Source organism: Balaenoptera acutorostrata, chromosome 12 (genome assembly GCF_949987535.1).
Source record: "Balaenoptera acutorostrata chromosome 12, mBalAcu1.1, whole genome shotgun sequence".
NCBI lineage: Eukaryota > Metazoa > Chordata > Mammalia > Artiodactyla > Balaenopteridae > Balaenoptera > Balaenoptera acutorostrata.
Window position 1 is genome coordinate 62,664,914 of NC_080075.1, and position 13,359 is coordinate 62,678,272.

Genomic DNA, 13,359 nt, shown 5'->3' on the forward strand with positions numbered 1-13,359 from the left:
TGTAATAATTTTCTTCAGTTTTAATGTTATACTTCATGGAATTGTAAACTCACAGATCTGCAAAAAGATCTTAGTTCAGCCCCCTCATTTAACAACAGATGACAAAACCAAGGGCCAGGCTAGGTGATGTAGCTTGCTCAGAGACATACAGTCAGTGTTATTGTGAACAAGACCTCCATTGCCTATTTCTCAGATCATCTAAATAACCTCTCACTGGCTGTTTTCTTTTATTGGAATGCAGAAATTGTTCATTAGAAATATTGATGTCATCCTTAGCCAAAACTGAACACCTGTCCTTTGCTGGGTTCTGTAAACATAGTTAATTCCCAAATATAATCCTTTTCCCACTAGTCTTCCTAAAAAGGAAGAAAATTTATTTTCAAATAGAAAATAAAATTTTATTATCATTGTGTTAGCTATAAAGGTGTCCAAATGTATGAAAATTAGAGAGAAGCACCATAGTTGGTTTAGAATGATTTTCAGTGTGATACAGCTTGGGCCTCAGTGTAACTTGCTCTTGCTGGTGTCTTTAGTACATGTGTATGTTGCAGCAAGAGAAGGCAGTGAAAATTAAGTTCTCAGCTGATTTTACTAATTTGTAGGGAAAAGGAGGACCTGTAAACATTATTTTTAAAAGGAAAAAAACATGAATTATGGGTATAGAAATAGGGGAGACTTAAATATAGACGATGAATAAGAATCTGTAAAATAAAGATACCACAGAGTTAACAGAATCTTAGATTTTAGAGGTAGCTTTTAGAATGAGTGGCTCTTTGATGACATCTTGCCACTAGGAAGTAGAAGACCCAGTAGAGGTTATTTTGGGTGGGCAGATGGACTCACAAGGACAAGCAGGACTGTTAGCTTGGCACTTAACCACCATAATTACTTCTAACCAGCCACCCACCGTGTACTCTGTTCCACGCAAAATACTTCCCGAGGCACCTGGCTTCAGCAGTAGGAAAGTGCCATTTGAAACCTTGGGTAAAATGTGTCCTTCAAACCTGGTTTTCCTCATTTAGGTATCTCCCTGGGATAAAAAAGAGGAAGCTAACCAGAAAAAGCTAGAATTTGCATTTGCAAACAGTGATTATCTGGCCCTTCTACGAGCATATAAGGTAAGTATAGAACCTAATAGCTGAGATTTATTACCAGAGTTGGCACTAAAGACAGAGTAACATTTTGATTTTCTCCAAAATTTAGGGCTGGCAGCTAAGTACGAAAGAAGGTATGCGTGCAAGTTATAATTACTGCAGACAAAACTTCTTGTCAGGAAGAGTTCTTCAGGTGAGTTGTTTCTGTGGAAATTTGTTTTCATTCATTTTCTATTGTAGTAGCACACCAGAGGGTGTTGCAACTTTATCTTGCTTGTCCTGCCTTGACATTGAAAATGTTATTTTTGGAATATGCTTGGCTTTACCACCTGTGTAAAACAGACTCCTGAACTATGACAGCAGGCCTTTTGTGCTGAACCTTTCAACTGACCTGTTCTTCCTCTTTTCAGTGAATCTGTGTTTAACTTATGTGGAGGCTAGGGGAATATAGGCACTCTGAAGATTACTGCTTGCTGGAAGTCAGTATTTTCCATAATTATACCAAACATTCTTAACCCGGATCCATAAGCCCCTGAAACTGTATGCAAAGTCATACCCTTATACATACGTGCATTATTCTGGAGAAAGGGATCATAGCTTCATCAGATTCTCAAAGCGGTCTATGACCATTGCCAAACCCCTTACCCTCTCCCTAAAACCAAAGACTGAATACTGAACCAGATTTTCTTTGTTAATTCTTCTTCTATCCATCAGAGGCTACTATGTCAATAACAAGTACACAAGAAAGAAAGGTTTATTATCTTCTGTGTAATAATAGGCAGGGCTCTGTCTTCTGTTGTAACAGTATTTTAGGCCCCCTTCCAAAGTGGCATGAAAAGCCAGAATAATAACGGTGCATATCTTTACAAAGCATCTATTTCACTCAAAGATTTTGAGGCTGGGGAGGGGGAAGGACTTTATTTCTATATTAGAAGATGTCTTAGAATAGAACACAAAATTAATGTTCATAGTACTTACCACTACCTGACAGCTAGTTATCTCTCTACCCCATAAGCTCCATCAGAGCCGAGATTTTATCTGTTTTGTTCAATACTGTATCCCCAGTGCCTGGAATAGTACTTAGCACATAGTTGATGCTCAGTAAAATTCATTGAATGCATGAATGAATGGTTATTTAAAATGAAGTAAGAGACCTGAAAACCATCCCAGTATTTGCCTTTATTCTTGTCTGCCTTTAGGTGTACTGCAGTGAGACGTTTTGAGAAGACATTAAAGCCTCTAGCTTTATTCTAAGTACAACAAAAGCAATGATTTTCAATCCTGGCTACACATTAGATTCACCTGAGGGAGCTTAAAAAATTAAAAATAAAAATACCCAAATTCCACCCCAGGCCAATTACATCTGGATCTCCAGGGGTGGAGCCTGAGCGTCTGTTTATTTTCCTTGTTGTTGAGTTCACCAAGTGATTCTAATATGCTGCCAGGGTTGAGAACCACTGGTCTAAAGGGTATTTTATATGTAAGGTGCAGTAATAAATATTTTCTTGAGTCATTAAGAGTTTTAAGTGTAAAATCATATTTCTTTTAAATTACATTTTTTACTAAATTTATTCTTTTTCTTTAGGATATATGTAGATTTTGCTGTGATCTATGAGGGCCATCAAACAGCTACCTCCTTTCACTAAAGTCCAGCTTAGATTGTATTGTAGAATGTTGGTTTTTTTTTTAATCGACTTTTTTTTTAAATTTATTTATTTTTGGCTGCGTTGGGTCTTCGTTGCTGCATGCGGGCTTTTCTCTAGTTGCGGTGAGCGGGGGCTACTCTTCGTTGTGGTGCGGTGGCTTCTCTTGTTGCGGAGCGCAGGCTCAATAGTCGTGGCTCATGGGCTCTAGAGCGCAGGCTCAGTAGTTGTGGCGCACAGGCTTAATTGCTTCACAGCGTGTGGATCAGACCAGGACTCGAACCCGTGTCCCCTGCATTGGCAGGCGTATTCTTAACCACTGCGCCACCAGGGAAGTACTAGAATTAGTTTTATTAAGATATTAAAACCTTGTCATGGAATAGAAGTCTGGTATATTTAACTCCTAGTTATATTTTGCTATGTTATCCATCTGTACTTGAGACAGGCCAAGAAAATACTTAAATTGTCATCAGATACAGGGTAGCATTGCTTAGCTTTCCATTCCTTTGATTGTCATTATCTGCTTCTCTATTGTCTGATATACAGCTAATATTTGAACAGATGCCAGACAGAGGTTTGTGCTTTTCGTTTTCACACTTGTGCTCAGCTGCAGAAAGGGGTTTCTAAATCTAAACCACTTAATAGGATTCCTATTCGTAGGGAGAACATGAGCCAGCCAAGTCCACAAGGTAAGAGAAAGAGGGAAGGTTCTGAGGTGGGTGTTGTGCATCTTTTAAGAGAGAACACTACCACTCTAGGCTCGGGTGAGGCACTAAGAGGACCTGAGCAGAAAGGAAGTAGGAAAAACTAGACAGTGTCACAGCACCTTGAGCTGGAGTTCCAAACAAAGTAAACTATGTTTTTGGCTGTCCTAAGAATTGCGAGGAAAATCTGACCTACCCAAAATCCAATTAATGGGGTTTTTTTTAACGTAATCTAGAATTAAATGATCTTTGGGTTTTCTGAAATTTGTGAATTTCTGTGTAACGGTTTTACACTGCTGGTTTGTGTAAGTGAAAACTGCCCTTTTGGGAATGAACAGACAAGATAATCTTCATACCTGTTTGTTTGGTAAACCCATATGAGTCTCATTACTATACGCTGAACTAATTGGTTTTTGTAGTCATTCTTACCTTTGATATGTTGCTGCTTAAAGATTTTTTCCATTTCTTTCAGGAAATGGCCAGCCTCAAACGACAGTTCACTGAACTGTTATCGGATATAGGCTTCGTAAAAGAGGGACTCAGAGCAAGGGAAATTGAGAAAAGGACCCAAGGAGGAGGAGATGGTATCTTGGATGCCACAGGAGAAGAGGTAAAGAATGTGTAGTTAGTTCTTACTTCTCTTTGGTGATCACACTCATAGTCTATTACCTCAGGAACACTTTTAGGCCTTGTTCACTTAAGCCCTATGAGCAGTGGGTTAGTGGCATTCTTGATTTTCTTTCCACAAATGTCAGCTAACACTCATAAAAACAAGAGTTTTTCTGTTGATTGTTGCTTCTGTTTGTTTTTTTTTTTTTTTTTAATTTCACATTGGTTCTTGGTAGGTCCATCAGAGGTAGAATGGACTTTCCAATGATGTCTTCTTAATCAGACCAGCCTTTTTCAAACCCAGGATAGTTTTGTATATAATAAGTATCAGAAGAACAATTCAAGATGAAACCTGATGCCGCTCTGTTCTAAGTACAGTTAGTACTTTCTGGAAATTGTGAACATCTCATGAACCAGAATCTTTCTCTCGACTGATCCTTAGGAACACTGGCTTTGTAACTGCTTTGCAGAGATCTAGAAAGTAATTGTGGGCTTCTTGGAATGGGTACTGTGTGAATGTGGTCCAGTAGATTTATTTTTTACTTAGAAATAATTTTTCTAGCAAAGTGATAGAAATTAGATGCTTTTAAGATAGAAATCAAGAGAAATATAATAATAACTTCCAGGGAATAGACAGAAATAGCCACATTACTTATAAGATTAATGCTGTATTTCTCTCATAGGCTAACTCAAATGCTGAGAACCCCAAGTTGATATCAGCAATGCTGTGTGCTGCTCTGTATCCAAATGTAGTGCAGGTAAGGAAACGTTTTCCCTGGGTCCTCCCACTTCCTGTTTGATTTTAGCCAAGGGATGTAAGTTAAGACATGCACATTAATCATCTTAAAGACACACACACACACAGCCTTTTAAACGTAGTATATATTTCCAATTCTTCAATTCCCCTAATGTGTTACATCATTCAAGAACACATTTATTGTATAAAATAAGGTGCCTTTTTAATCCTTCTGACATTATGACATTCCAGAAATTAAAACGGACATAAATGTCACTGTCAGCCAGTCTGTGCATAACTAACCTATGTTAGGTAGAAATTTGATTCGACTACAATTTCCCTTATGCCCTCTACTCTGGACTAAAATTAGATAAGAACAAACAAGTCAGTGCGTTGTCATGGGACCACCTATGATCGCCCTCTTCTGGAAACCCTACCTGAATGTACTGTCAGACTTTTACCTGAGATTTGATTATCCAGTCCTTGTCAAACTTAGAATGTGAATTTGTCAGAGTACTGAAGCATTTCTCATTTAACTTTTTGATAAATGTTCAGTTGATGTCTGCTGATTCATTTATGGCTTATTTTTGTTTAGTGCTTGCATGCTTTTCAAATCATTTGAAATTTAAAAAAAATCATTTGGAGAAAAGCTATGGAGACAGTTAAAAAATCAGGGGTGAGGGGGATGAATAAGCAGAGCACAGAAGATTTTGAGGGCAGTAAAAATACTCTGCATGATACCATAATGATAGATAACACGTCATACTTGCCCAAACCCATGGCATGTACAACAAAAGTAAACCCTAATGTAAACTATGGACTTTGGGTGATGATGATGTGACAGTGAGGTGCTATACAGCCACTGAGAACTATGTTTTAGGAAAATATTTATAGAAAATGATCCTATATTAGTTTTAATACATATATATTTTATTTATGTGTTTATCTCCATTTCTATATATAAATATAAATCTAACAGAAAACTAAAATGATATTTGTCAAACATTAATGTTAGTTATTTCTTAATCATGGGATTACAGGAGTTTTTATTATAGGTTATTACAAGATATTGAATATTGTTCCCTGTGTTATATAGTAGTAATGTTATTTTCTACAGTAAATATGGAGGTGTGTGCACATAAGCTTTTCATTTTTTTGAGTGAAACAATCTGGTTTTCACTATTTTGAAAAATTCATTTGGAAATATTGGATTGGTATTGGAATTGCCAGCAGATTCCTGGTCCAGTGTTGCCAGCTGAATCTCTTTCCCTGATTGATAGATAATCAGGGCAGACCTGAAACATCAACGTGGTTTCTCCCCCCTGTGGCTGGTGTGTGGTATGGTCACCCAGAACTGCTGCATTTACATCCACACCTCCTCATGGTTAAAAGAAAGAAAAAGAAAGCATGCTTATACTGCTTCCAAAAGGAAACTAAGAGAGAGGGAAGCAGCAACAAAGGCATTCAAACAAGACTGGTTTTGTGTCAAGGGATACATCCTACAATGGAAATACATATTATATATCTTTTTTTTTTTTTTTTTTCTTAAATACCTGTTGTTTAGGTGAAAAGCCCAGAAGGGAAATTTCAGAAGACCAGTACCGGAGCTGTCAGAATGCAACCGAAATCAGAGGAATTGAAGTTTGTCACCAAGAACGATGGATATGTACACATTCACCCTTCGTCAGTGAACTATCAGGTCAGGATGGCTGGGTATACTTACGGTCAGGTTCCACATCCACAGATTCAACCAATGCGAATTGTGTAGTACTGTAGTATTTAGTACTGAAAAAATCTGAGTGTAAGTGGACCCTGCAGTTCAAAGCCTTGTTGTTCAAGGGTCAAATGTATTTACACGTGGCAGGTCCTGGGGTGAGAAACAGTCCCTTCACTTCAGCCAAACCTTGTTCTATCACTCACTGTCTTTAGCAGCACCACTGACTTGGGGAAAGTTGAATAAGCACAAACGTACTGGAAATTGAACTATTAAGCCTGCTTTCAGATATAAAATTGTTTCTTTGCGGCGATGATTTAAGAGGTCATGATGTAATTCTCTCACTCCATCTGTGCCTTAAGAGGCCGTGACCTATGCTTGCTGCTCCAACTTCCTCAGCTCTCCTTCTCCCTTCAGCCAATTGCTGGGAGGCTTCTGCTCCCACCACGCCACTAAATTCATCAGAAGTCATGAATAACCTCCTAGTTGTCTAATATAGGGAACAGATTCCCTGGCTCTCATCATTCTTGACTCATCAAGTATTTGACATTGCTGACTTCCCTACCTCTTGACACTATCTTTGATGTTTTTTGCTTCTGAAATATCACTTTCTTCTCTCTCTCTCTGATCATCCCCCTCTAGCTCCTTTACTAGATTCTCTTCCCTTCCTCTGAAATCGTGGTTCTGTCCTTGTTCTCTTATTATAGCGCACATGATCTTCCTGCACCACCAGAGCACAACATCGTGTTCTAACTGCCACCTCCATGCTGACACAGACCCCAAATCTCTCTCTCTCATCCTGGGCTTTTTTTTCTGAGCTGTCTTGCTAGAAATCACCACCTGGATGCCCTCTAGTCACCTCAAACTCAAAAGCTGAAAAATCAAACTCATTATCTCTGAATTCACTCCTCTGTGTTCCCTGTCTTGGTGAAATGGGACCATCCAAATCAGAACCCTGGAGTCACATGGACCCTGCTTCTTTTCTCCTGATGCCAATCTAATTGGTCACCAGGTCCCAACAATTCCACCTTTTTGACATGTCTCAGATTTGCCTACTTCTCTTGTCCCTGCTGCCATTTCCTCAGTTCAAACCCCAAACATCTGTCTCTTGCCTGAAGTACTAATCTTACTTCTGGTGCTTTCTCTCTCCAACCTTTTATACTACTGCTGCCAGAATCATCTTTACAAAACACACATTTGATCATGTCATACCCTTGCTTAAAACTCTTCATAGATGGAGTCTACTGTAAACTCTCCTACGACCCTTCACATCTAGCCCCTTCTTAGCCCATGTCCCCTGCCTCAAATCCCTCCTGTCATTCTTTATGCTCCAGCGATACCAGACTACCAACAGTGTCCGCCAGTGCCATGACACAGGACACACTGTCCTCTATGCCTGGAATGGCATTCTCATTCCCCAGCAGACGACTCCTACTCATCCTCCAAGCTTCCATGATATATCCCTTCCCCAGTGTCCCTCTCCAAGTTGCTCCTTACTGCTGCTCCGTCACTGTACAGTGTGCATTTTTCCACTGTTGTACTTATCACATTATTTTATAGTTTATGGTATGTCTCATTCATGGACTTGCAAAATTCCTGAAGACAGGAATTGAATTTTATTCATCTCTGCATTCTTGATGTCTAGCACGGTGCCTAGCCAGCATAGCTGAAAGCAGATGCTCAATAAAGCTTCATCTCGATAAAGAGATGAAGGAGGAAAAAAGAGAAAAGGAGAATGGAGGAAGAGAGTTTGAAGTGTTAGGGCTGGTCAACCCGTGAAACTACTGAGTAAAGTGTCAGCAAAGCATGAAAAAAAGTGTTAAGCTCAGAAGAGTCTGAGAACCAGGAAGTCATCTGCCCTCTTGGCTGCATGTGTACTTGGGAACCAGGGGCCCAAGTAAGTTACCTCCACTCATCCTCTCCTGCGTTTACCGTGACATTTCTGCAGTGAATCCAAGTCATTCATGCATCCACTCAGTATCCGCTAGCACCTCCTCTGCGCCAGGCATTGTTGCAGGCCATGAAGGACAGCGGATGAGCTAGGGAGACAAGGTCTCTGCCCTCAGGGAACTTACATTCTAATGGGGAAGTCAGGCAAGAAATAAGTAAACAAATAATCTCAGGTTAATGACAAATGTTATGAAGGAAAATAAAACCGTAAGAGATAGAGAGTGACAGGAGAGGGGCTTTTTTTTGTTTGTTTTTTTTAACTATAGTTGATTTACAATATTGTGTTAGTTTCAGGTATATAGCTTCAGATTTGTTTCCACTATAGGTTATTACGAGATACTGCATGTAGTTCCCTGTGCTATACAGTAATCCTTGTTATTTATCTTTTATATACAGTGGTGAATATCTATCAATATTAATCCCGTACTCCTAATTTATCCCTCCACCTCCCAAGAGGGGCTACTTTACATAGAGTGGCCAGGGAAGAACTCTGAGGAGAAAACAATTGAGCAGATCCTAAATGAAGTAAAGGGCAAGTCATGCAGATATCTAAAGAGAGGATATTCCAAGCTGAGGAAATAAGTGCAAAGACCATGAGATGGGAGCATATTTGGTGTGTTCCAGGAAATGCAAGAAGGCAGCCAGTGCAAATGGAGGGGATGGTTAGGGGTGGAAGTCGTAGATGAGTTGGGACAAGCGGGCAGGGATCAGGTCGTGTAGGACCCTGTAATCCACAGAAGGATCTGAGATTTTATCCTTGGGAAATCTCTGGAGGGCTCTGAGCCCTAACTGGTTTTTAAAAGATCACTGTGGCCTCTGTATGGAAAAGAAACTGTGAAGATGCAAAAGGGCAGGTACACAGGAAGCCATTGCAGTGGTCTGTATGAGATGACAGTTTGCATGAGGTGGTAGCTGTAGAAGTGGTGAGAATATGTCAGTTCATCATATATTTTGAAAACAGAGCTGACAGGACTTAGTGATGATATAGATGGAGTGAGGGAGAGAGAGCAATCAAGGATGGCTCCTAAATTGGGAGCTTGAGCAACTGGGTGAATGGGAGTATCATTTAATGAGACAGTGAACACCACAAGGAGGGGAAAATTGAGAATTCCTTTTGAACACAAGACGTCTGAGATGCTTGTTAGATGTCCGAGTACAGACATCAAGTAGGCAGTTGCACATACAAGGCTGGAGCTCAGGGGAACCTACAGGCTGAAGATAATTTTGGGAGTCATTGGACAGGTGATGATTAAATCCCTGGGACTGGTGGAGTTCCCCTTATGTTGCCAGTGACATAACTGTCTTACGTTTCAGGTCAGACACTTTGACAGCCCCTACCTGGTGTACCATGAGAAGATCAAAACTAGTCGGGTGTTCATCCGAGACTGCAGCATGGTGTCTGTGTACCCGCTGGTCTTGTTCGGAGGAGGCCAAGTGAATGTGCAGCTCCAAAGGGGAGAGTTCATTGTCTCCTTGGATGATGGTTGGATCCGTTTTGCAGCAGCTTCACATCAGGTAAGGGATAACGAGTCTGTCCCCTGAGACTCAGGCCATGAGGGGCTCTGATAATAGGAAGTACAGGGCATTTCTTCAGGGAACAAGGACCACAGAGCTGAGTAAGAGTGAATGATGGGTCTGCAGGGGACACTAAGCAAGACTGAGGCTGAAGTAAGGCCGGCGGGGGAGCCTTAGTAAGAGTTCAGGAAGCACACTAGGAGGGGAAGCCCAGGACAGTTGGTGTGAAAGGCTTCGGACAGAAGCTATGAGTGAGGTACTGGAGCTTCCTAATTGTTATACAAATACAAGTTCAAAGAAAATCAGAATATAGATGAGCAGAACTAAGTAAAAATCACCCTGACTCCACAACCACCACTAAAAAAATAATGTCTCAATTATTCACTATATGGAGTCTCTAGAAAACGTTTAAGGGGGAGTATATTTAAGAAATAAAAATTGTTAATATTTGCATCTCTTAGAAATCTTCTGTTGCAGGAGGCAGAAACACCAACTCAAACTTACAGTTAAATTCCCTTCACAGTCTGAAGCAGCACAGTCCAGGAGAAATATATGTGCCACATACCTAATAAGTTTCCTAGTAGCCACATTAAAAACAAGTAAATAGGTGAAATTAATTTTAATATATTTTATATAGCAGAAAACATCTAAAAAGTTTTAATTTCAACATGTAATCAATATAAAAAATTGAGATTTTTATACTCTTTTTTCATACTAAGTCTTCAAAATCTGGTGTGTATTTTATACTCACAGTGCATCTCGATTTGGATCAGGCACATTTCATGTGGTCAGGAGATTAGCCACGTGGGACAGTACAGGTCAAGAGGGCCAGGCAGGCAGGGTTGGTTTGATTCAGCTGCTTAACAACAAAAGCCCGTCTGGCCCTGTGGTAGCAGGATGGCTGTAGTAGCTCCTGGGTCACGTCCATGCAGCATATACTGTCCAAAAGGGAAGACAGAACACTTCTTTCCTAAAAGTTCCAGCAAACCTCCTCTCCTAAACCAACTCCTGTGGCTGAAGAATGTCATGGACTCTAAGGCCTGGACCACGTGAACCATTCACTCTGGCAGGGCACGTGGCGTGAGCCTGCGTGATGCAGACAGAGTCCTCACTGCAGGGCTGCCAGACAGGGGAGGAGGAGCCAGACGTGTCGGCAAGACATCCACAGTGGCACTGCATCAGCACAAGCAAAACGCCAGAAAAAATGTGGGCTATCTCCCAACCCCATCCCCACCAACAAAAGCGTAAAAATTCCAAAGTTAAAGAGCTTTTTTTGGTTTAATATCTGCCATTTTTAATTCTCCATTTTCCTGCTTCTCCTCTCGGAACAAATTGTAAAAGTTGACCAAGCTTTAATATGGAGAACACTATATGAAAGCCATATTTCCGGATTTAATCTTTTCTTTAAATGAGATGTGATAGAGGAGGCTTTTTAAAATGGACCCCACTTAGTATATTACAGAGCTGACATTGAGTGTATGTTCCTATAATTGCATCAAGAAATTTTAGAAGCACTTTTAGAAAAAAAATATGTTTAGTTCCCCCACCATGGAATTAAAATTAATAGCAGAAATCTAGAATAATGATAATCATAACTGGAGAACTTCCTTTAATAACCTTTCCTCCCCTGTTGGTCCAAGCGCTGCTTACATTGCAACTTTAATTTTAGGTGGCTGAATTAGTAAAGGAACTTCGCTGCGAACTTGACCAGCTTCTCCAGGATAAGATAAAAAACCCAAGCATAGATCTGTGTACCTGTCCTCGAGGGTCACAGATCATCAGCATGATTGTGAAACTTGTCACCACACAATAAAGACCAGGCTTGGGAGAGTGCTTGCTACTCACCTGCTTGCTCAGCTGGGAAGTGACGGCAGCACCTCTACCTCGAGCTGCAGCTCCGCGATGGGGCTGCCCTGGTGAAGGAGCCCAGGGCAGGCACTGCCAAGTCAGCTGAGGCGACGCACACCTTTAGGGAAATTTTCCACACTAAGTATTTCTAACCAAGCAGTGGGCACTCCCAGCACAGTTTGGAGTGTCGATGTGAGTTCAAAAACCAACTTGCCTGTATTTTTCTCTCTGACTGCCCTGGAATGAATGAAATTCACCTGATTAACAGGAAAGTGAATGTTTAATACAATTCTGTTTAATCTATGTATTATTTTTCTCCTGCTTTTTACTGGGGTGAGATAAAGGGCATAAGGAGAAATATCCATTGTTCTTTTCTGTCATAAAGGCTCAACTGAAAGAAGTCAGAACAGAGAAGGAAAAAAATCATGTGAGCAAGAAAAATTAAAATTTCATTTCGGCTATAGGCCATTACATAAACTTCATTTGTGAGGGATTTTTACTCATTAAAGTTCAGCTTAAAAAAACCACACTTAATGAGCACTTACTTATTTGTTATCAAAATGTGAGCTGGTTTTATCCATAATATACTTATTCTTTCTTTTTTTTTTTTTAATAAATTTATTTTATTTATTTATTTTTGGCTGAGTTGGGTCTTCGTTGCTGTGCACAGGCTTTCTCTAGTTGCAGTGAGCAGGGGCTACTTTTCGTTGTGGTGCGCGGGCTTCTCATTGCGGTGGCTTCTCTTGTTGCAGAGCACGGGCTCTAGGCACATGGGCTTCAGTAGTTGTGGCACACGGGCTCAGTAGTTGTGGCTCGCGGGCTCTAGAGCACAGGCTCAGTCGTTGTGGCACACGGGCTTAGTTGCTCCACAGCATGTGGGATCCTCCCGGACCTGGGCTCGAACCCGTGTCCCCTACATTGGCAGGCGGATTCTTACCCACTGTGCCAGCAGGGAAGCCCCACACTTATTCTTAAGAGCTGAACAATCGGGGTGTTTTCATTCTCTTGTAGGTTTTCTATTTAGGAATCTTATGAACCCTGTCTTATGAACTCACCTGGATCTAATGGCCACATTTCACATTGCCCGAAGGAGAATTTTAATGGTATTCTCAGAACAGAGTTGGCATGGTTAAGGTAGAAAAGGTTGCCATACTAGTGTCAGATTTACAGCCATAAAAATACCTTCCATGGGACTGTTATTTTCAACCACCACTTAGGGTAATGGGGCACCAGCATTCTGAAAAAAAAAAAAATATATATATATATATTTACACTTTCCCTGGACATTTTTCAAGTGTGACCAAGAAGAATCCCAAAAAGCTGGGTGGAAAAAGTATTCCTGTATTTGGGTAGTCCTCAGGTAGACAGTCACTACAGGTTTCCCACTATACATGGAATTCACACTAACTCGACAAAACCACCACAGTGAAGGATGTTCACTTTTCAAGGTATTACTTTAAGTTTTCAGGAAACCACTGAAACTGTCCAAAACAGTCATCATGAAGTGTGTTTAAGCTTCGGTGCACTTAAAGATCTTAGGCTCTAA

General features: G+C 40.5%; 1 protein-coding gene across 5 annotated transcripts in view; it reads left to right on the plus strand.

Annotated features, from left to right (window-relative positions):
• DHX57 (DExH-box helicase 57) overlaps positions 1–12,340 on the plus strand; it is a 61,289-nt gene extending 48,949 nt beyond the window's left edge. For all 5 annotated transcript variants that reach the window (XM_007167135.3, XM_057558165.1, XM_057558163.1 and 2 more), the window contains exons 18-24: positions 1,023–1,118; positions 1,204–1,287; positions 3,914–4,051; positions 4,734–4,808; positions 6,351–6,485; positions 9,765–9,965; positions 11,635–12,340. In XM_007167135.3, the coding sequence (XP_007167197.1) occupies positions 1,023–1,118; positions 1,204–1,287; positions 3,914–4,051; positions 4,734–4,808; positions 6,351–6,485; positions 9,765–9,965; positions 11,635–11,778 (873 nt within the window). In that variant the 3' untranslated portion in view covers positions 11,779–12,340. The remainder of the gene's footprint in view (positions 1–1,022; positions 1,119–1,203; positions 1,288–3,913; positions 4,052–4,733; positions 4,809–6,350; positions 6,486–9,764; positions 9,966–11,634) is intronic.
• The last annotated feature ends 1,019 nt before the right edge of the window (positions 12,341–13,359 follow it).